This window comes from Coturnix japonica, chromosome 11, assembly GCF_054131305.1.
Source record: "Coturnix japonica strain WE chromosome 11, WE-NBRP24, whole genome shotgun sequence".
In the NCBI taxonomy this organism is placed as follows: Eukaryota; Metazoa; Chordata; class Aves; order Galliformes; family Phasianidae; genus Coturnix; species Coturnix japonica.
Window position 1 is genome coordinate 4,739,764 of NC_140673.1, and position 22,691 is coordinate 4,762,454.

Genomic DNA, 22,691 nt, shown 5'->3' on the forward strand with positions numbered 1-22,691 from the left:
GCAGTCACTCTCCATAGAGGTGCTCAAAAGAAGGGTAGATATCACACTGAGTGACATGGTCTGAGTGGCCATAGGTGTGGCTGGGTGGTTGGACTGGGTGATCTCAGAGGTCTTTCCAGCCTTTATGATTCTATGTCTTAGCTGCACGCATCTGTATTTGCAATTAGAGTGTTGGGCTTAAGCACATCTCGCAGCTGAATCTTGTGTTGAGGCTTTAAAGTAGGTGGATGGAAAGTGCTATGAAGTAAATAAGCAAAACCCGCCCTTCGTGTGCAGCCGCTTCTGCCTGCTTTCCACTAGAGGTAGCTGGAGCCACACACAACAGTGCCACATCCCAGCCCCAAAGCAGCGTCGGTACCAGCGCTCAGCCTGCCATGGAAGGGTGTATCCAAAGCAGAAGGAAGCTCCACGCAGCCTCCTCCTTGTGGTCTGTCCTCCCCTTAGCCGATTTTAAACCCTATATTTTGGGGCATTTTGTGAGCAGAGACAAAACCCCCCTCTGCTGCTCGCACAGCTCTTCAGCCCCGGGGACAGATGTCTGCAGCAATGGGGAAGAGTAAACTGCTTTCAGCTGTTTGTTCTCACAAAGGAGGAATTGGGTGGGAGTTTAGTGGTTTAAGGGCGTGTTTGGTGGAAATAATGTGATTTCTTTTTTTTTTCTTTTTTTTTCTTTCTTTTTTTTTTTAAAGAAAGGAGCATATTGTGCAGGGCAGCCGCTGCTGGGGAGCTGCAATAACCTTGCAAAGTGAGGAGAGAAATAAGGTCAGGAGGAGAAGGGATTATCTGCCTTCCCTGCTCCCAAAGGGATTGGAGCCCTGACTTTTAATAATAGCAAGGAAAGAGGCAGACTTTGCGCTTACCCAGAGGAAAAGGCCCACGTAGCACAAAGGATAAAGCAGAAAAAGCTCTTCTTATCTCACTTCACCTTCCCCATGCAGGTGGCTGTGCCAGGAGGTGCAGTCCCTGCCCCACAACTGCCCAGGGCCTTCAGCCGTGGGTCAGGTTCAACCTGGTGCTGGTGATACCTTTGTGGCACCATCCTGGCCGATGATGGAGACAAAGGAATTGGCACAGCTTTGTGTCTTGTGAGGGGTTGGACTTTGGGGCGGAGGTAGAGCTGGGGCCAACATGGTGAGAAGGGATTACATGGGCTCAGCAAGTGTGCCCCCAAATGGACCAGGATGGAACTGGAGGGGCTCCTATCACGATCTTTGCTCAGATCTTTGTATCAGCCCTGTAAGTTCTGCCCAGTGCCAGCAGCCAGCCTGGTGAACTGGGCAGGAGGAGGGCAATGGGTTGAGCTTTCTTATGGCACCTACTCATGACCACATGCTTGTGACGCCTTCCTATGTTCCATTCCTCTGCAGGGCTAAGTCTTGAACCAACACTCAGATGCTCTCCAAAAGGAGCTGTGGGTTTTCAAAGCCATTCTCCATGGAGTGGGCAGCACTGGAGGACAATGAAATTCTCTCTCTGCCCGGTGAGATGCCAGGGAGATTTGACAGATGAAGACTGTTAATATTGAAGATATCATTATGCTGGCCACAGCTGCAATTCCTTCTGCAGCAATGTGTAAGGAGGGCATCAATATTAAGGTGAGTTACTAAATGTATCCTAAAGGTGAACTGAAAGGCATTTTGGAGGCTCCCATCCCAGGTTCGGAATGGCTTTGAGTGGTGGCTGCAGGCAGTGGGGCTGGAAAACTGTTTTGGGTACTGGTGTGAAGCTGGGGATCTGGGTACTCCCAATGGGAATGTTGAGTTTTCTTTTTTGATGGAGGAAAGGAAATAATTTCTCTCTCTCAAAAATGAATGAAAACTTGGAAAATCTCAGGCAGGTTTATTTATGACCTCATCTATTAAAAAAGCCATGTATCTATTCCAGTGTAGGGGGTGCAATTCATTTTACTTTTCCCACAAGTCACAGAACATCTTAATTTCTCTTATTTTCCCCCCAAGGAAATAATATGGCTGAGTTTCTCCCAAGGGGAAACCATGCTGGAGGGCGCAGCCTTCCATGGGGCAGTCAGTTAGGGCTGGTCCAAGGACACCAGCAGACCCTGCATTGAACCTCTTTACTACAACCGTGTTCTCAGATATTACCCCATCAACACTGTTCTCCATCCCTCCTCTGCTTGGCTGCACAGATTTGGGTGTTTATGCCTGAATTTCTCTATTTTTGCACAAGAGCCCACCGTGTCCTGGACATTTGTCACCAAACTCATGCTATGCATACACTAGGCCCAGCATGGAGGCTGATGGATTTGTGCTGGAAGGAGCCATGCTTACCTGTTCTTACAACAGTCACCCAAAATACGTTAATCCAAGCCCATGAATAGAAAACCCCTCTGGTTTTTGTTGTGTGAGACACAGACAGGTTTAGAGTGATAGAACCATTAAGGTTGGAGAGGACCTCTAACATCACCAAGCCCAACCATTGTTTACTGCATACAACATCTTACGTTCAAGTTACCCAATAATGCTGCAAGTACTACTTGCTGGGTTTGACATTACTGCTTATTGTTATGGCTTTTTATAAGGAAAAAGGGGCTATTTTTGACTATTTGCTGCATTTCTTCTCAGTGTGGCTCACACCGGGAACAGCTTCAGCTGCATCCCCGAGAGAACATTTCCCTTGGGAGCCCTGTGCCAGCCCCCACACTGCACCCGAGAAAAAGCTTTATTTATACTCATTTAGCTGCTCGCCTTTTACATAATTGCAATCATTAACCTTCTCGCTTAATGAAGAACACGCCCAGGGGGTGGTGGACCCCTCCCGGGCCACGCTGTGGATTCCTGCCCGTTGCCATGAGTAGGCCAGCTGAGACATCCTTGGGAGGTGGCCTCAGGAGTGGGGCCCCAAACCTGCTCCGCGTCCCAGTGCTGCCGGCAGTGGGATTTCAGCTCACGGTGCCCACGGGGACGGCGGGGCTGGCGCTGGCATCTCATCTTGGCAGAGAAGTCATCCGCGCTGACCACGGGGAGGGCTTTTTGCCCGCCAGGTCCCACTTTGCTCCCCTATATTTAGCCCGTTATGAATATGGAATAGCGTTGAAAATGATTCGCGTAGACATCCCTCTGTCCAGCCGAATAACATCAACGGCGGTCGCAGGGAAGGCAGCGTTTGCCCTGACAGAGGTCCCTGTGCTGGGCAACACAAAGCCACACTGGTGGCCATGCGGAGCCCACCCCTGGGATGCTTGGGGTGCCACAGGGACCCAAGGGGCACAAGCCCTCTGACTGTTGTTTAAGGTCCCAGCTGGCTGGGGCAGGACCTGAGCGGTGTCCAGCTGTGCACCTATCTCTGTGGGCAAGGCCATCCCTGTTCCCACTCTGTATCCTGTGGAGGTGTGGAGCTCAAGCTTTAAACCCCTGCACTGCCCATGGGTGTGCTGAGTTGTACCAGATGGTCTGTGGATGGACCTGATGATCTCAATGATCTTTTCCAACCTGAATGATTCTATAATTCAATGCTCACCGTAGTGCTTGGCTGGGGAGCTCACATCTCTTCCAACAGAATGTGGATACCCTTCTGTCCACATCCTCCTACCCCTGTTGCCCATGGGGTTGGGGCACCCCGCTGGCTGGGGATTCTGTCCCTGGGAACCATCAAATCATTAAGGTTGGAAAGATCACTGAGATCATCTAGTCCACCATCAGCCCATCCCCACTGTGTCCCTCAGTGCCACATCTCTGTGGTTCTTGATGTCTCCAGGGATGGTGAATCCACCACTTGCCTGAGAGGGACAGTCCCCAGTGGGAGCTTGGTGGCTCCAGGGCCATTAGTATGGGTTGGTGTCCCCATGTTCCCATCAGAGACAGGAAACAATGACAAGGGCCATCAGCTCGGGACAGCAGTGGCATTTAGTATGGCTTGTTAGTACTGCTTCCACTCATTGCCCTGTCCCAAAGCCAGGCAGGGTGGAGAGTAAGTCCTGCCCCCCAGCAGAGACCCACAGCCCCTCCAGCTCCATTTTGTTGGACTGGGATTTGAAGAGCATTTGTGCAAAAGCTTTTGGGCATCGCAGGAAAGAGGGAAGCAGCTTTATCTGAGCCGTTAATGAAATGTCATTTGTGATTCACATCCACGGGCATCATGCGGTGACAGCCCCCGGTTGTGCCAGCTCGGAGGGGGGGCTTTTTATGGATGGGGGGAAAGGTTTTGCACACAGCGATGCAGCAGGGGCCAGAGGAGCCCCTCTACTCCCCCTGTGCTGACAGCAGCTCGTGCCCTGAGGGTGACTCTACCCGTGGTGGCATTGGATATGGTTTTTCTATCCCCCCTTCCTTTGCCCATGCTGGAGGTTGAGGCAGAGGACAGACCACCCCAAACCTTCCTGTGAGGGAGGAGTGCAGCCAACCTGCAAAATTTGCACCTCTGCAAGGTGAGAGCTCTGGCTCTCATTTGCATTTTTAATTAGCTGGGATCTGTAAGCACCTCTGGGCTCCCTGCCCTTGCCAGGGTGCTTTGTGAATGGGGTTGACTGTGGAAAATTAAGCATTTCAGGGGCCCATGGAGACCTGAGAACATGGAGATGGCTTCCAATACCCAGGACAAGGTGCGTGGACCATCACTTGTCACCTTTGTGCCCATTGGGATTCTTCCTCCCAGCCCTCGTCCTCCTCCATCTCACCCCTATATCGACTCTAACACTTTATTACCCCACTCCTGTGTCCCTCTAAAGCTACTAAAGCTCAACCTCATTAGCAATAATTAACAGGTATGGCACACATTCTCAGTGGATCTTCCTCCAGGTTGTGTCACTCTGTCCCAGCCTTCATGATGCCCAAGGGGGGCAATGCCATCCCTATGCCCCACTCCCACTGTGCCATGCAGACACCACTGTCCCCTGCCCACCCCAGGGCTCTGCCTGCAGCTCCCATGAAATATTTCCCTACAAAGCAGAATTACCCCAAAGAGTGATGGGCAGGCAGGCGAGACCCACTCCTGTTGATGGAGGCCATAAGTTATAGACTCCCTGTGAACTGGAGAAAACATAACAATCACCTTTTATGAGCAAAACTTCCCACAATATATTAAATTCTCCAGCAAACAGACACGGGGTTTACTGCCAACTATAACTTTAATGCCTCCCAACCACTCGGATATTTTTAGGGGGGAGTTATGGATAACCGGGAGTGCTGCACCTTGCCCTGTGCCAGGCGGTGGCTGTGATGAGGATGGGGGCATTCCCCAGTATGTGTGCCACCCCCAGGCCAGGCTTTTTGGGGCCATTTCCTTGGTGGAGCCCACTGAGACCTGGCATTTCTGCAGAGGGAGCAGGGATGAGCAGTTATTAGAAGGAAACAGCTGGGAGCAGGATGATATTTAAACTGGTATTAGGAGAGCACCGTTGTAGGGAGATAATGCCTGGGGTGGTTTTGCGGCGCTGGTGCCGAGGGGCTGCTGCAGCCAGCGATACAGTTAATTTGCAGCCGGAGCTGGAGGCTGGCCTGCACTGATATTGCCGTGTTATTTAGAAGAGAAAGGTCAGGCCGGAGATTGAATAATCATTGACAAGAAACCCACGGGGGAGCGCAGGCAGCGACGCCAGGAGAGCTCGGGCATCCTTGTGCTGGTAGGGATTTTGGCTGACATCCTGCATCCCGTATCCCACGTAGCACACCCTGCATCCCATGTCCCACATCCCATACCCTACACAGGGTATCCGTCCCGCATCCCAAATCACACATCCCACAGCTCACATCCCATCCTGCATTGCATCCCACATCCCGTATCCCGTACCTTATCCCGCATCCCACATCCTGAATCCCACCCTGCTTTCCAGAAAGCACTGGGAAACCACAGGCAGTGGCAAATCACAGCCCCTGGGGGTTGTGCTGAGCCCCCCCTCAGCCATCAGCAGCAGTGCAGGGCTGCCAGAAGCCCCCACCCTGGTCCGGAGCTGTCCTTATGAGACATGAGGATGGGGTGATGCCTCACTCTGGGCTCACCCAAACCTCTCCCCTCCAGCTCCCACTTTTTCATTCCCCAAAAATACGTCAGTATTGGTTTAAAGGTTTTTTTTTTGTGTTTTTTTTTTTTTTTGCAACAAAAGAAACTATTTATTTGGAATATGCATTACCAGTACAAATCAGGAAACTGTAAAACCTACACCTTGTTAGTATCGTCATAGAACATAAAAGTCTCAATTGGGATCAGAAAGACAGAGGCCTTTTCTCTTTACAGAAGCAGAAAAGCTTAAAGTTTCAAAACCAGGTCGGAACAGAGAGTCCTTTTTTTTTTTTTTCTTTTCTTTTTTTTCTTTTTTTAATATTTGGAATCCATTGGGAAGGGGGAAGGGGGGGAGATGGGGAAAATGGGGGATAAAAAGGAGAAAAGAAAAAGCAACTCAGAACAACGGCATCATCTTTACAAGGGACAGAAAGGGCTCTGCGAGGAGAACAAAAAAAAGCAAACCAACAAAACCAACCCCCCAGGCAACATCTGATTTACATCCACTGAATAATAATAATAATAATAATAAAAATAATAAAGGTGTACGAAAACAAAAGGACTCCAGGAAACCTCGGGAGTAGAAAGAACACCCCGAACCCTAAACCGTCCAGTGATGTGAAAAGCTCAGGTGTTTGGTTTTTTTGGGGGGATGAATGGGGAAAACCATCTTTGAAGAAGAGATTTCTTCTCCATGAGCCCCACCTGCAGCCATGCAATGCTGGGAGACACACGGGGGTGCTTTGGCTGCATCCTCTCCCTCATTTCTTATTCCTTCCCAGGGCTGTGTAGCTTGGTGGCACCTATAAGATCCATCCTAACCACTCAAGGTGTATGAAGGCAATGGGGGTTGGCACCTCTATTGCTTCCCATCCCTTATTCTTGGATTGAGTTCAGTCAAGTGGTGCATCCAAGATGAGCTCTGGAGCAGATGCATGGAGAGATGGCAAGGGAAGGATGTAGGGCAAAGAATAAGGGCACTGAAGCCCACAGTTGGAGTTTGGGGGAGAATTCATGGCTTCCTATCCCTTCTGTACAGCTCAACGCTGCATGTGACCCTAAGGCATCAGAACTGCAGGCTCAGAGCTGCATCCTTGCAGCCCACTGGGGCATCTACTCAAAGCGGTGTTCAAGAGGTCTTGGGCAGCCGAACAGGTGGGGAACTCATGGAGAAGAGAAGGACCCCCCCTAAAGAAAACAACACCTCCAGCACTTTTCACATCACCTGGATCCCAGCTCTGAAGCCAAAGGGAGGGGGAAAGCTGCAAGGCCATCGTCTCAGACAGGTCAAAAGAAAGTCATCATCATCAAAGACCCCCCCCCAAAAAAATAACGCCAAAAAAAAGGAATTTCTGGGTCTCAATGTTAAGAAACATAAAGTGTTAGAATGTACCTATTAATGCTCACTATTCCAACCAGCTTTTTTTTTTTTTTTCTTTTTTTTTTCTTAAAGTCTTACAAAATGAAATTTACCGTCACTTCTTTTAAACATCGCATAATAAGAAACGAGTGCTCACAACTCTACGTTTGTTTGCCCGGAACTAATTCACAAATGCGAGAAAACTGAAAGAAAAAAATAAAAGGAAATAATAAAAAAAAAAATTAAACAAAAAAAAAAAAAAAAAAAAAGGAAAAAACGAAACGAAAGGGGAGATGAATGTAGGTAGTCTGATGTTATAAACTATACAGGAATGAAGCGCTTGTTGCCACAGGAAGAGCAGGGATGGACCCTTCCCCCCCCCCCCCACCCCCTCCTGCTCCACTTTGCGTGCTAAGAGGGCCGTGTTTCATCCTTTTAATATAAACACTATTAAATTCAGACCTGCGTTTTTTGGTTCTGGGTTGTGGCTTTTTTTTTTTCTTTTTTTTCTTTTTTAAATTTTTTTTGTGGTTTTTTGTGGGTTTTTTTTCTTCTTTTTCTCCTTTATCTGAATATACAAGAACATTCATTATCAAATGTTCATTTATCATCAATACTACAAAGAACGAGACACGAATCGCAAGAAACGATGGAAAATGTTAATAAAGCTGAAAGAATCCTCGAGTTTTTTGTGGTTTTCTTTTTTTTTCTTTTTTTTTTCCCAAGTTTCTGCAGTTTTTTGTTTGTTGGTTGGTTTTGTGTGTGGAGGTTTTTTTTTGTTGTTTGCTTCGTTTTGTTGTTTGTTTTTAGTGGGGTTTTGCTGTTGTTTTTTTCTTTTTGGTATCGAAGTCAGGGTTTTTTTTGTTGTTTTTTTTTTGTCTTTTTTTTTGTTTTTGTTTTTTCTGGGCAGAAAAAAAATAATAAAAATTAAAAATAATTAAAATAACCACAACACTTTTTTTTTTTGGGGGGGGGGGGGGGCCGGGAGGGGGGTGTAATGAAAGGAGATGGGCAGAGAGGGGGTAAAACCACTTAAAAAATAGCACAGACATAAGGAGAATGACCGACGACGCGACCCAACCTTGAGGGTGCCAAGTACCGTGGAGGAGGGAGAGCGGCGCTGTCCTCGGTGCTGTCCTCGCGTGGGACCAACTTGCTCCTGGCCCTCTGGATTTCATGCCCCGAAGCAAAGCACGGCAGAGGCAGCCCTACGCCTTGGGTGCTGTATGTGCTGCCCGCAGCCTGGCCCTCTCCGACTGTGGCGGTGTGGAGTCTCTCCTTTTGGGTTGAATCTTTCAAGATTTGAGGCATTCGCTCCCTTGTAAGCTGTGGGAGGCGTGTTCGTCCCATCACCCATCCAGAAGCAACCATGGCATCGACATTTTGTTGATGTGGAGGTCACTGGCTGCACGCTTGGGAGGCCCTATGGAAAGCCACGTCCCCAGGGCCGCGCCCGAGGCACCACGAGCTGCTGGCACTGGGCTGTGGGGCTAGTGCTGCTGCTTCAGCAGAGAGGGTGGAAATGTTTCTGGTAGAGCTTTAATGTGAAATGTTTGCTCTGCACCAGCCTGATTCCCAGCTCAAAGGAGCCAATACTGGTGGGGCAGAGTGAGAGCTGCGGACATGAGCTGAGGTTGGGAGGCCTTAAGGTTTGTTGTCAGGTTGTTGCCCCACGCTGCCGGACAGAGCAAAGTGCTGCCCACTACCCATGACATGAGGCAGCGGGTGCTACTGCAATTCCCTCCTGCTGCCCAGAATCCCGCTGCAGCAGGATGAAGTCCCATTTCCACCCATCACCAGCTGTTCCTAAAACAGATGGGAAAAGCTGGGCAGAAAACCCCACGGTATATCCCAGGGCTTCAGATGCCCCTTCTCTGAGTAACTCCAAGCCACAGTGGAAGCACAACCCCCAAAGGGATGTCCACTCGCCTTGCAGAGCTTCACCCTCAAGCAAAGCCATTGTACAACCCATTTCCAAAGGCACCCAGAGCGCATCTAGCCTGTGGGGTCCCATGAACCAGGCAACAGTTTGGGGATGCAGAGGGGGCCACCAACCCTTTCACCAAGAAACCCACGTTCTCCTTTCCCTCTGGTGGACCTGCAGGGGGAAGCACAAGCTAACACCACACAATGCTCTTTGCAGAACTCTATCTGCTGCTGGCCTCCCTAGGTGAGAAAACCGCTCATGTTCCATCCATCATTACTTTATGCTTGATCACATAAAGCACCATGGCCATGCTCAGCACTTTGGTTACCAGCAGTGACCCACCTGCCTCTGCTTCCTGCCCTCTCCACCAGCACTGCAGAACAGTGACCGGGAGGGACTGTGGCAGGGGGCCACATCTCAGGGCCAATGCGTTTGGGAGCAGCGGCAGAGCAGGGCTGGGAGAAGGGCAAGCAATGCTGCCTGGGGGCTGGCAGTGGGTTGGTTGGTACCTCCATAAAGTAGTAGGGAGCCCCCAGCTCCAGCTCCTACGCACAGCAGGGTTGCAATGCCTGCCCTGCAGCCCACAGTGCACAGGGATGGCTCCTGGGGCATGGCATGGGTGCAATCAGTGTCCAGCAGCTGAGGTGAAGGTGCAGCAGGTCACAGGGCTGCCGAGGCCATTTCCTACGGAGAGGTAGCGAGTGAGGAACAGAGTAAGCAGGGCAGCTTGGTGGAGAAGGAGCGAGACCCGACCGAGGTTTGGTTTTGGCTCAGTGCGAGGCCATGCACTGCTTTTGGTTCGGTTGGCGTGGCGGTGGTTGGTTTTTGCTTTTCCTCCTTAAAATCCTTCTAGCTGTCAAAATATCCTTCAGTGGGGAGGTGGGGGGAGGGAGGTGTTGTGGCGGCGGCAAGGGGGGGAGAGCGGCTTCTACCCAGAAAAGAAAGGGAAGAGAGTATAAAGAAGTGTCCAGATTGGCTGAAAAAAGCATCCCGACGAAGAGAAGAGAAGAGAAGGAGTCTTCTTCTGTGTGCTGATTGGTTTCACCTCCAGTCTGACTGCTGCGGTGTTAGGAGAGGCCCCCTCCCCTCCTGCCCCGCCGGGGCTGGCTCAGCCAGGGATGCAATTTGCTGGGAGATCAGTTGGAGGTATCAGAGTGAACGCTGCCAGGGCCTTCTGTGGGGGAGGTCACCGACGATGGGGTAGTAGCGTCTTGCCAACCTCCATTAGCCTGCGGGGAGAGAGACAGGCAGACATCAGTCATGGCAGCACACAGCCCCACTGTAATGTCCCTGCCTACCCCAGGTCTCCACTTGGATAACGGAGTGGTGTTAGGGATGGAGGGTAAGAATCCCCCTCTCTGCCACCCCCACCTCATTATGGACACCCAAAGTACAAGAACAGCTCAGGATAGCACTAATGGAAACCAAAGTTTTGATGAATTTCAAGCCTTCATGGAAATTCTGCTCTTTAAACTAAGTATGGGTTTCTGCAGAAACCCTGAACTCTGATGGTTTTTAGCTCCACAAAAGGATCCTTCCTGATAGAAGAGGAAAATAGCAGACAACTAAACATCTTTGTTTTCTGAACTTGAAACCCCTTCCCAGAACTCCATCTGGACCCAAGTGCTATGGAAACGCAGAACAAGTGCTGTACATCAGCACACAACCGTCCTATGAGTGCAACATATCCATGCCCCCTGGCTTCCTCAGGCTCAGTCGTTTGGACATCCAACCTGGAGCTCCCACTTACACCACATACACTGGTCCTGATGCTGCCCCAATGTCCTGCAGCACTGTCCTACCACAGCTGGCAGCAGAGAAGCCCACCCAGAGGTGCAGCTGAGCATCCTCCTCATCCAAGGGGTCACACAGCAAAGGCAGGCAACGTTTTCCTCCCAAAGCTAATGGGTGCATTCCCACGCAAAGCCCCAGATCTCCGCAGGGCAGAGCTGGCCGCAGGGCCCTGACTGCCAAGCACAACAGCTCACAGAAGCTGCTCTTCTCTGGCTACCGACCCCTTTGGAGAGGAGCAGATGTTGCCCCCACCTCCCCTGCTCACTCTGACATTGATTCAGTGCTCGGCTAATTAATCCACCCCGACTCCTGCCTGTGCTGAGCCAGCAGCAGCAGCCATCCCGCTTTGGATGTGCCCAGGCTGCTTTGCCTGCTCTGGCCATCTCTGTGCCTCCTGCTCTAGGGCATCCATCAAGACCCAACAGTCCCACAAGAGACCTTGTGGGAGGGGGGACACAGCAATGTTTGGGGGACATACGGTCTCACCCACAGCCCTGCATGTGGCCCACTGCGGCCCCACTGCACATCTTGCTTTCCAGGACATGGCACCCACCCTTCTCCACGTCTTGGTCCACTGCAAGAGGCAGCAATTACTGTAGATTATCAGCCCCACAATGACAGGCCGTGTAGAGAGAGACACAGAGCCAACTCCGCCGCCCAGAGACTGGCATATTCAAGTACACTTAGGACATTAATAGCAATTTACGTGCCATCAGTGAGAGAGAACCACAATAGCGGCGCTGGCAGCCTCTTATTACGAAGCCTGTTATTTGTTGGAGTTACAAGCTATAATCACAACAGAAACTTTCAAAACCCTTATCTTCCGTGACGCACCAAATCTATTTCAGAGCCGTAATTGCTATGTCACCGGAGAGTTTGCTGCTTAATGCACTCAGATGCCATTTAGTGTTTGCAGGGTCATTACAGCGAGCAGAAGGGGGGAGAGGCGGCGGGGGCCGCTCAGAGCAGGGCTCGGTCCCTATTGTGTTGCACTATTTTTAGAGGCTTTTTCATGCCTTGCTGAGGCTGAGAGGAGCGAGGGGGAGAACATCTTGCAGACAACGGCTGCGGTGCCTCCACGTCCAGTGCTTCTCTCCCTGTCTCCCCAAAACGCTGGACAGCCCTTCTGGCCTCAAGACTGGGAGCCAGCCCTCACCTCTGGTAGAAAAGGTGGTTTTGTGCCCTGATCGTTGCCTCAGTCCCACCTAGTGGGAAAAGGAGATGCTGCTGGGGAGGAGCTGACCTCTGCTCCCATGGGTTTGGCCTTGAAGGTGCCCCACACATCACAACCTCCCCGTCCTCCAGCAAGACTAGTCCCAAATAACAGCCCAAGTGATGACGGGAGGGGGCCCTGTGAGGAGCCTTGCACATGGCTCTTGACTCCTGCAGGGGGGACATAGCTAAACACACACCAATGTTCTCCAGGACATCTCTTCAAATGTCACCTTCTGGCGCCAGAGCGCTGCCGTGGCCTTGGTGGTTGTCCAAGCGTAGAGCCAGGGTGATGGATTGCTGAAGTAACTGGGTTTGGGGCTGGTTTCTGCAGGTCTCACAGCATTTTTCCTCCAGCAAGTCTGGCTGGCTCCCAGCCCGGCCTCCTGCATGGGGCTGATTTTCTGCCAGTTCTTCAAGGAGCTTGCAGCTTCACACAAAGCCTGTTGCCACATCCCACTATACGTGGTCAAATCCTTGTCCTGCCAGCAATGGGCCAGGAAGTCAGGTCAGCCTCCCAACAAACCAGACACCAAATCTGACAGAGGGGAACAGGCTTCAAAGAGTGGTGAGGTGCTGGCATTGCTGCCCAGAGCTGTGGGTGCCCCATCCCTGGAGGTGCCCAAGGGCATGTTGGATAAGGCCCTGGGCAGCCTGAGCCTGAGCTGCCAGGGGTCTCACACGAACAAGGAGGTCTCACCTCCTACAGCCATCATGGCCACTGAAGGTCCCTGTGGTCCTCGCTCCCAGCTGGCAGGTGTGGATGTACAACCACTGTGCTATGGAGCACCACCATCACAATGACAAACACTGCTCTGTGAATAGGCAGAACGGTGTTTTTAAATCAAAACTGCACACTGACTGACTTTAAAAATAGCCTCCCGTGTTAGACTTTTCCATGATTTATAAACTAGCCTGCTTGGTTTTCTTCATTAGAGGGTTAGGGATGGAGGGCAGAAAGGGGAGAAGGAAAGGAGGAGTTGGGTGTCCAGAAAGAAATTTCTGACAGGATTTTTCTTGAAGATGACTATAAACCATTAATTAATTAGCAGACTGATCAGAGTTGTTGCAGCAACCCAGTCTGCATTAACGGCGTGTTTACAGGCAGATCCACGGGAGCAAGCACAGAGCTCCCCGTGCACACAGCAAGGAGGACACATACAGGGACATCCCCTTCCCAAGTGTAGTCAATGAGGACTTGAGTCCAAGCCCAGCAAGGCCAAAAGAGACCTTGTGGGGATGCGCTGCCCAGCACCATCTCCACCTAGAGATGTGAAGCCGGCTGTTTTCGCTCTGCCTCAGCCATCGCTGCAGGTCACGGAGATCCAGTGGCAGGGACACGGCTGATCATCCTGCTAACGATGCACAGACAGTGCCGGGCGGGCTGTCAGCCGCTGAGCAGCTGCAACCAGCAAGACAGGCTCACAGAAGAACCACGGAGGAAATTGGGCTCTGGGTGTATTTCTGTCCTCAGCTGTCACGACGTGCACGCGTTTAAAAATTCATCTTCCACCAAGGAAGGCGAGCCCTGCGTGTTGTCTCCCCTGCCAAGCTTTACAGCGGTGGAGCTGGGCAACCTGCTGCTGCCTTCCCAGACCTGACGGGCTCCAGGGATGACTTAACCTCAGCCCCGTGCAGAGATCTTTGTGACAGGGCTCTTGACTCGGTTTCGGCTCATCTCCTTCCAGCAGCTCCCAGGGATGCTCGGGTTAGGCAGGGATCGCAGCTCTCTGCATTACTGGCAGCTTTCCTCTGCATCCCACTTCATTGTTGCAGCTTTAATAGGGTTGAGGAGAGGCAGGGAGAACGTGCCCACTGCTCTGGCTATGAGACAGCCCCTGCCTACACGGACCAACCTGGGACCTCACCCAGCACCAGCACGTCCCAGAAGGCAGCCAGGCTGCAGGGGTGGCAGATCACTCAGCTGGGAGCTGCCAAATGCTCTGGGATCCAGATGGATGGGAAGACATACTATTACAAGCAAAGGGTCTGGGGAAAGAAAGGTAACCCAGAAGATGGTTCCTAAACCTTCTGCTCTCTTCTAGACTGGCTCCAGATGTTATATGGGGAAACACACTAACTAGATAAGGAGTCTCCCCCGAACTGGGTGGGCTGCTTACCCGCTTGCCTCCCTGACTGTTTATGACCTTCATCCTTCGCAAGCCTGGCCCTTCTAAGCAACTTTGGGTTCCTGTCCTCCTAGAAACGAGCCAACACCACGTGCCACTCATCTTGGGTCACCATTTGGGAAGCTGTCACCGTCAGCTCACCAGCTCCCAGTGCTTCTCCCATTATGACCACCATTGGCTGCCAGAAATATGAGTCCATCCACTAATGTCCTACTTGGCTTTCAACTTTACTCTCCTTCTTTCTTTTCCCCTCTCCCCTCATCCCCCTCCCTGCCTTGTAATCCCCATCAGCAACCCTCCCCCCCAAATTTTGGCTTAAACCAGCCCACTGTTATTTTCCAAGCCAACTGCAACCATAATCAGCTCAGCCTCTTTCCTTGGGGGTATTTTAATTTATACAAAAGTATCATCTCTTATCATGATCAGCCTCCGATTCATTTACTCTTCAAGTATTAAAAAGCCAGAAAGGGAATAAATTCAGCGCACAGAGAAGTTAATGTGGAACGATAGGCTCTTTCATGTGGCATTTCCAAGCACCGTTTTTGCAACGGGCTTATGTAATGAGACATAATTATCTGCACATGTTCAATTACATTACTTCACAAATCCTCCCTGGCTCTGTCTCGTGACGTCAAGCTGCCTGCTAAGCCCCGGCACCCAGCGGAGAGGGGAGCGCAGCCCCCATCCTGCAGCCCCTTTGTCTTCCACCCCTGGGGTCTCCCCACGTCAGCAATGGTCTTTCAGACACCAAGAGCCCCAAGTTGGTCATCAGGTGAAAGGTGTCAAATGGCAAAGCCCTCCTTGGAGGGCGAAGGGACTCAAAGGGAGATGTGGCAGGGTGAGGTGCCCCATGGTTGGCAGCTGAGGCCATGTTCTCCCGTCCCTGAATGAAAAGCAGAGGCAGGGAAGGGCTGGAGGCTGCGAGGAAGCTCTTTTAATGCCTCCTCATGTATCACATCTCCATCTCAGTGCCTCTGTTTCAAACTGACAGGAAGCCACTGACGCCGGCTGGCAGAGCTGAAGCTCCCTGGGCGTCCCTTGGCTGCCTCGCCGCAGGCGGCATTTTGCTGGAGCATCCCATGCTGCTGTTGGCCCAAGCCCAAAGCCAAGGTTGGGCCTGACCCCCTCTCCCCAAAGACAATACTCTCTCAGTCTTCCTGTGAGCTACAAAGGCAGCAAAACACAACATGGCACCCATCACTTCCCTGTGCAGCCCAAGACTGCCCCACCTCAACCTTCATCCTCCTCTCCACCCAATGGGGTTGTGGAGCACACTGACCACAGGCCACAGCCATCTTCCTCCCCTCGCCAGCCCGGCCGCCACCACCGCCACCACCACCCACTCTGCGAGCACAGCCTCCTTTTCCAGGCTGCCCTCTTCTCCCAGCTTGCTGTCACCGCTGCTGAGATGGTGGACGATTGATCTGAGAAATGAAGTTGGATTGCTGTCCCGAATCTACACTCGGTTCTCCTTGTGTGTGTCTGATCGATTTCACCCTGTACGACACAGCTTGTCGCTACGAATTTTCATGCTAGTCAGAACCCGCCAGCGCACCCAAGAACAAGGAGAAGATGCTCCAAAGCCCTCCCTCCCCCTCGCATCCTCCCCCAGTTCGGTTGGGCGAGGTTTCCTTGGGTTGCACTCGTATTTTTTTCCCCTTCTCATTCTATTTATGACCATTACCGCCGTCAACTCCATCATCGCCATGCTTTCAGCCCCCTCCCGCCCACCCAGCCCTGCTTCAGACGCTGGCCAGGGATGGGTTATTTTTAGGTGGCCGCTGAAGGATGCTGCCATCAGCCTCATCGGCGTGGAGCCATCTCTGGGCCAGGGTGCTCGTGGTGACATTCCCCACCGCGGTTACGCGAGGTGTCACCTGTTTAGCAGTTACTCTCAGCCGAACGCATGTGGCCGCAGGTGCCACGCGAACGCTGATCAGCTCTGACAGTCCTCGACGCCAGCTGCCTGCACAGAGCCTGCCCAGTCGCCACTTTTTTTGTGGGCAAAGCTCTGCCGTTGGCGTGACCGATACAGAAGCAATAAACTAGGTGACCGTAAAAGCAAAGACAAGTCCTACTAAGTGGCATTCTGAGCCCTATGGCTTTGAAATAATTGGTAGTGAGAGAACAAAAATGAAAGGGAGGGAAAAAAATAAAACAAGAACCCAAGCCTTTTTTTTGTTGTTTTTTTTTCTTACACTGATGCCCTGCGGACTATACATCTGACTTGCTGCGAGTCCGTCACTGTATCCTCCTGTCTGGCTGATAACATGGCGAAGGGTATCCACCTAAACAGACCAACGACAACAAAGACACAAATTAGAGTGAACGAAAGGTTAGTGGGAAAAGCCGCTTCAGTTCACGTTTGGCACGGTAAAACAAATAAACAGCAATAATGACAGCACTAATAAAGGTATGCATTAAAGAGGGGGTGGGGAAAAGAACTGTGGTTGCACTCATGGTGAGAGCCAAGTTGGAGGAGCACTCCCTTGCCTCCCCTGGTGGCCTACACCCGTCACACTCTTGGTGGCCCCAAGACCTTGTACACCAAGAGCGGAGAGGGAGAACAGCGTGGCAAGTACAGGTTGGCACCTCCTGGGACACATCGCTGTGACCAGCTCCAGCATCGTGCCCAAGGACCCACAGTCCTACCCCTATCTCCTTCCACACTTTGAGCTCACATCAGTGGAAGGAGATCTCTGGAGATGGGAGAAGACAGCTTCTCCTTCCATTTTGGAGGGTCCTGAGAGAATATACCTACCATGGTAAGGCACCGTCAGCTCACCTCTGTGTGCCTCACTCCTCTCCCTCCACTGAGCCCAGCCCCAGCAGTGGTACAAACAGTGACGTGCATCCCTGTGTCCAGCACTGCGAGGGGAGTGATGTGGGCTTTAGAAAGCTCTCCTTGCCCACTGTGAACATATCAGAGTGGCCGTCATCTCTCAACACAGAGCCTTAGACACCAGAGAGAAGACTCATGGCATATCTGGACATCAGGTAGGAAGGGGAAGATTTGAGTGAGCTACCAGCTACTTTGAATTCTTTCTTCTTCAAGCATAGGTTGATGTTTCAGTAATGCTGCTCAAAGCTCTGTCTTGCTGCTGTGTACATGGGCAGTGTGAATGCCTGCGCTTTGGGAATATGGGGAGACAATGAGGGGTGACTTTTAGTTTAAAAAAAAAAGTAAAAAAAACCCCAAAACCCTAGCTGTGTATTTGAACATTTCTCGCCTTGCAGCAGACACCTGGTTTGGCATCAAAGGAGTAAGTGGAAGCCATGTAAAACGAGACACCAGTCCAGACATCTGACCCCTTCCCTTGGAATAATAAAGCAAGCCGAACCTAGACCTCATTTGCCTTTGTATGAGTTCTCCTGAATCTTTCCTCCTGTTATGACTATCAAGCCAGAGCCAAATGCATTCACAAAGTGTGGGCAAGTCTCCTCAAGACCATGGTTGGTTTGGTTGGGTGTTCGGTTTTGGTTTCTTTTTGATTGATTTTTCGGGTGGTTGTTGCCTTTGCTTTTTTTTCTTTTTTTTTTCTTTTTTTTGGGTTGGTTGTTTTTTTTGGTTTGCTTTACTTTTTTTTTTTTTTTTTTTTTTAAAGTGTTGGTTGGTTCGTTTGTGCTGGTTGAGATTTGCTCTTTTCAGACGGGAGGGAGAAGTGCCAATACAATCAAAGGCTCCTCCAACACTAATGCATTCACTGGCAGTACATCGGATGGGTCCCTACCTGTGACTGCACGTTGGCTCCAACCTGGGCCCCTTGGTAAGAATCCCCATTGAGAGACTGCACGCTCATGAACAAATCTCCAGAGTTTGACATGTTAAAAGAACTGGAAGAACCTGGAAAGGAAAGAGTGAGGCACCTGAATCACAGAAAGGAAAAAGATCCACCCCATGACTCTCAGCCAAGAGGAAGGAACAACATGCAAAGCAACCACAAACACAAAACACACAATCAGGTTAGTAGTATGAAGAACAGAGCAAGCAAAAAAAATCCAACAACAAAAAAGGATGCACTCTTGAGGTTATTCAAAGCCACATGTTGTTACAGCTCAATGCCAAGAACATTCTTCAACAGCTCCTCAGCTGGAGGAAAGATTCTTCATGCTCTGGACTGAGATAAACAAAACCCGGCCTGGAGGACTTAGACAGCCCATTCTTTCACTTTATTTCAGGGCATCAAAATCCCTCAGGCAGCTTTGCAGATCTCAATTTTTGGAGATGTCTACCCGGTAGACTGCACTGGAGAACAGAATTACCCAAAGACGCCTTACTACCAAAAGCAGAAGCCACTTCAGCATGGCTAACCAGGCCCATGCTGCCGTTGTCTCTGAGAAGCTCAGCTCAGTGTGGGTAAGTCTAGGCCATGCAGCCTTATGGGGCCCTTCTGCTGGGTGACCACATCCAACCACCACCCCTTTCCATGCCCAGAGCTGCCTTGAGAGAGTGGTGCATGGTTTGCCTTCAGGATATCAGAATCCATCCCTGGGGTAAGCACAACGCACTAGGAGCGAAGGTTCACAAAAACATGAAGGCACCCAGGCCAGGCTCCCATTTACTGATCTTGTTGGCACCCTTCTTTCAGCACAGCAAGCTGTTAAGAGTATGTGGGCGTCCCAGCCCCATGGGGCCAGCTGCCCCAGAACAATGAGCTCTGTAAGCAAATCCCCACTGCATGCACCAGTCGCCAGCGTTATGTTAAAAAACAACAACGGCGAGGGCAACTGGGTGAGATAAGGAACAAAAAACAACAACCAAGAGATGATAAGGAAAAATAAAAAAAGGTCCCGCTTCCAGCTTTGAGATATCTGAGCATCTCCTCGACTACCGAACAGGAGAAACAAACCTATTGTGTAACTGGAAGGCAGGGGAGGAGGGAAGGAGGTTAAAAATAAATAAAAAGGTTTTATGGGATTATTTCAGAACTCATCGTGCAGATCAGCGCGTTAAGTGTGAGACAGCTCAACGTGCAAGGTTTGGTTATATACATGATGTTAGCCTTGGAAAGGAGAGACTTCAGGGGCCCAGGTCAGCTCTGCTTTCAGCTCCAACCCAAAATATGCTCTCATCATCTCCACTGCTGCTTCCAGCTTGGAAGATTGGCAACCACAGTCCTGGTGGAATTGCCCAACTATGACTCGTGTGCTCTGAGAAATGTCCAACAGTTTCCATCCCCTGCTGGGGAGGAGAGGGAAGAAATCCTCTGGGCAGTCCCCAGGCTCTGCCCTGGAGATGAGCCAGGAAGGATCCGGATGGGAGCCAACATCAAGAAGGCTCAGGGAGCAAGTCTGCAAGTAGGAGGTCTAAGTTCATAAAATCATAGCGTGGACTGGGTTGAAAAGTACCACAATAACCTCATTTCAGCCCCCCTGCTATGTGTAGGGCCACCAACCACCAGACCAGGCTGCCCAGAGCCACATCCAGCCTGGCCTTGAATGCCTGCAGGGATGGGGCATCCACAGCCTCCTTGGGCAACCTGTTCCAATGTGTCATAGTTCATGTTCATGACGCCCTACTGCAAATCTTACTCTTTGCAAGTGACTCTTTTATCAGGGGTGCACATGGCGGAGCAGCGCACCAATGCTGTGTGAAGAAAGCAGCACTAGGTGGCAGGGCTGCAGCCAGCACCTCCCTGCTCAGCCGGTACCCAGCTCCTGTCGCCTCCCCACCTCTCAGGTTCTAAAGGCAAAAGGCTATGGATGTCAATTGGCAGACTGAGGACATTCCCCACCGACACTGCTCAACCTGAAGCGTGAAGATGGTGAAGATGGACACTTTTCAAATACAAATAGCTGCTTCCTACTGGCTTTTCTGAATGATCACTTTGACTAACAGCATAAAGCCCAGAGCAGTGTGATGGCTTTTGTGCTCCTACAGCGGCTGAGAACCAAAGGATTTTGCAGTTAACCCTCACAAGAAGCAGAGAATATCCTGCAATTACTTTAAGGTGAGCAAAACCCTTTGAGATGACACAAGCAATCAGTGTCAGAGGTGGAAAGAGGACCTGGAAAGCCCTGAGCATCTGACAGGACTCCACCATCACTCTACCCCCAAGCAGAGCAACATTTCATTCCACCTTCCTCCCCTACCAAAACAAGATAATAATAATAATAACAACAACAACATATAAAAATACCATAAACGTATCTGGTCTTAATGACAATTTAACAAACCTGCCCCTTAAAGTTGAGACTGGGAAGGAGGAAATAAAAATAAACAATCACAAACTCTAGTTCTGAAGAGCACCGGTGTCTTAGAAACCATGAGGAGCACTGGAGATGTCACTTACAAGATATACACTGCTATCGGCACAGGGTATTTTTACAATATATGTGCATATCTAAACAGTAAATATGTCTTGCTGCTGATGTGGATGCAAAGATAAATATGCGCATACCAATGGCCCGCATGTATGGATGCATTTGTATCAGAGCCATAATTGCAGAGAGCCCTTTGAGCTGCTACTCTGCTGTTTCAGCACTCTGCTGCCTATGTGCTAGCCATGTATGAAAATTACAATGGCCCAAAGCCTCAGAGACACAGCTATGAGGGACTGATGCACTGGGGTGGAAAAGGGGGGAAGGAAAAAGGCAAAGAGTCCTCAAAATGAAGACACCGGTATCCTTTGCAGAAACAAGTCGTATCTGTCTGCTGGAGGAGGCTCCATCCTTAATCTGATCTGTCCCTCTGCAAGGCTCTGTTGGCAACACACCACAGTGGTCACAGTTTGACACAGAATTCCTTGAGAAGTGAAATGTAATAACCACCTTCGAGCTTGTGGACCCACAATGAAAGGTCTCTGAACTTGGCATGTGTAAGGCCTTTGATGCTTGCATGCGCAGGAAAAAGAAAACAGAAAGAAACATTCATAGCAGTGTGAAACGGTGGTCCATCTTCAGCATCCACACATCTTATCAAACTCAAGTCTAATCACCATCATTCCTCAGAGGTGAACTCCCATCAGAACACCAGCTTCAGAAAAAGTGGTGGCAATGCTTAAAAAGAAACATGCTTTGGCACTCGGATCTTGTTATTGGGTGAAAGCCTACATCAGAGCAACGCCAACAATGAGATCTCTTCTACTTCTCATGTTTATCTGCTGCTTAGTCCTACCACCTACCACCAATGAGACAAATCCAGGACCTTGAACCACTGAAATCAACTCTGGCGGTGTACATGAGATTCCTAATTAAAGTCAATGTCAGAAGTCAACCTATATGCACCAAAAATGCTTAATTTAATGTAACTTTTCCTTGTTGTTTCTACCACGGCCAAATATAAGGGAAGAAGATGATGGACCATGAAGCAGCTCAGATGGACAAAGTCCCTTAATCTACACAAAGTCTAAAAGCAAACATAAGCCTGGGCTGGTCCCACAGGACACCTGCTGTTCTTTTTCACTTGCCAAGCAACACTGAAGACAGTGAGACCATGACAATGGGGGAAGGCAGAGAAGATGCAGCCATCAGCCTGATGAAGATTTTGATAAAACAGAAGGATAATCAGGTAATAAAAACGTAAGTTCAAAAAACCAAAAAGTTCAGGATAATTTTGGCAGCTCTGCATGGAAGATTTCACTGGATATCATCACCTATGTGCAATCCTCCAGGACTCTGGTTGGCAAAAGGGTCAGTCCTCATAAAACAGCTCTCGTTTGCCACATGGTTTTTTGTGCTGAGATTGTCCAGACAATCAAAGTGAGGATGGGGAGTTGTTAGCCCAAATGAGCCAGACATCTCAGCTTATTTGAACATCTGGCTGATAAAACCCAACTGCATGTATTCAGGATGAAAAGGTGTTTGACATTCAGGCCTGGGTGACTGAGGGTGGGGGACCCTGTGCTGAAGGTGCCAGATGGCCAGCCAGATGCAGCCCTTGCCCTTGTCAATGTGTGGCCAATCTCTTTGACTGACTGTAGCCATTCACCGAGCTCCAGTAACATGGCTGTCAATGTAGAGAACAGATGGGTCCGTGCAACCACAGCAGAAATGAATTTAGCTCCTGTCCCAGGTCCCAACACATCCAGTTCCACCTCCTCTTCCAACATCATGGCCCTCCAGGGACTACACTGCTGGTTGCCTCCTTCTCATGACCTGTCCTCTGTCTGCTCCCCTTCTTTCCATTTGCCCTGTCATGTATTCAAACCAGAATACCCTACAGATTGCCAGTGAATCTAGTCTTTGTTCAGGCTCCCTCCTCAACAAAGTTCCTGCCAATGATCTGTAAACAGGAAAAAGACCTTTAATGATATTAAAGGAGAGGTATCATCCACCTCAGTCCTTCGCCTCTTCATGCACTTCCACATTCCTC

At 50.3% G+C, this 22,691-nt stretch overlaps 1 protein-coding gene across 15 annotated transcripts in view; it reads right to left on the reverse strand.

Moving 5' to 3' along the window:
• Nucleotides 1-6,685: 6,685 nt before the first annotated feature.
• PBX1 (PBX homeobox 1) overlaps nucleotides 6,686-22,691 on the reverse strand; it is a 101,695-nt gene continuing 85,689 nt past the window's right edge. For 8 of the 15 annotated variants that reach the window (XM_015869741.3, XM_085512014.1, XM_085512018.1 and 5 more), the window contains 3 exons: nucleotides 18,109-18,221; nucleotides 16,576-16,665; nucleotides 6,686-10,471 (listed from right to left, as the gene is read on the reverse strand). In XM_015869741.3, the coding sequence (XP_015725227.2) occupies nucleotides 10,379-10,471; nucleotides 16,576-16,665; nucleotides 18,109-18,221 (296 nt within the window). In that variant the 3' untranslated portion in view covers nucleotides 6,686-10,378. Of the gene's footprint in view, nucleotides 10,472-16,575; nucleotides 16,666-16,691; nucleotides 17,509-18,108; nucleotides 18,222-22,691 lie in introns of those variants that run through there. The other 7 variants (XM_015869739.3, XM_085512016.1, XM_085512025.1 and 4 more) reach the window with 3 other exon arrangements.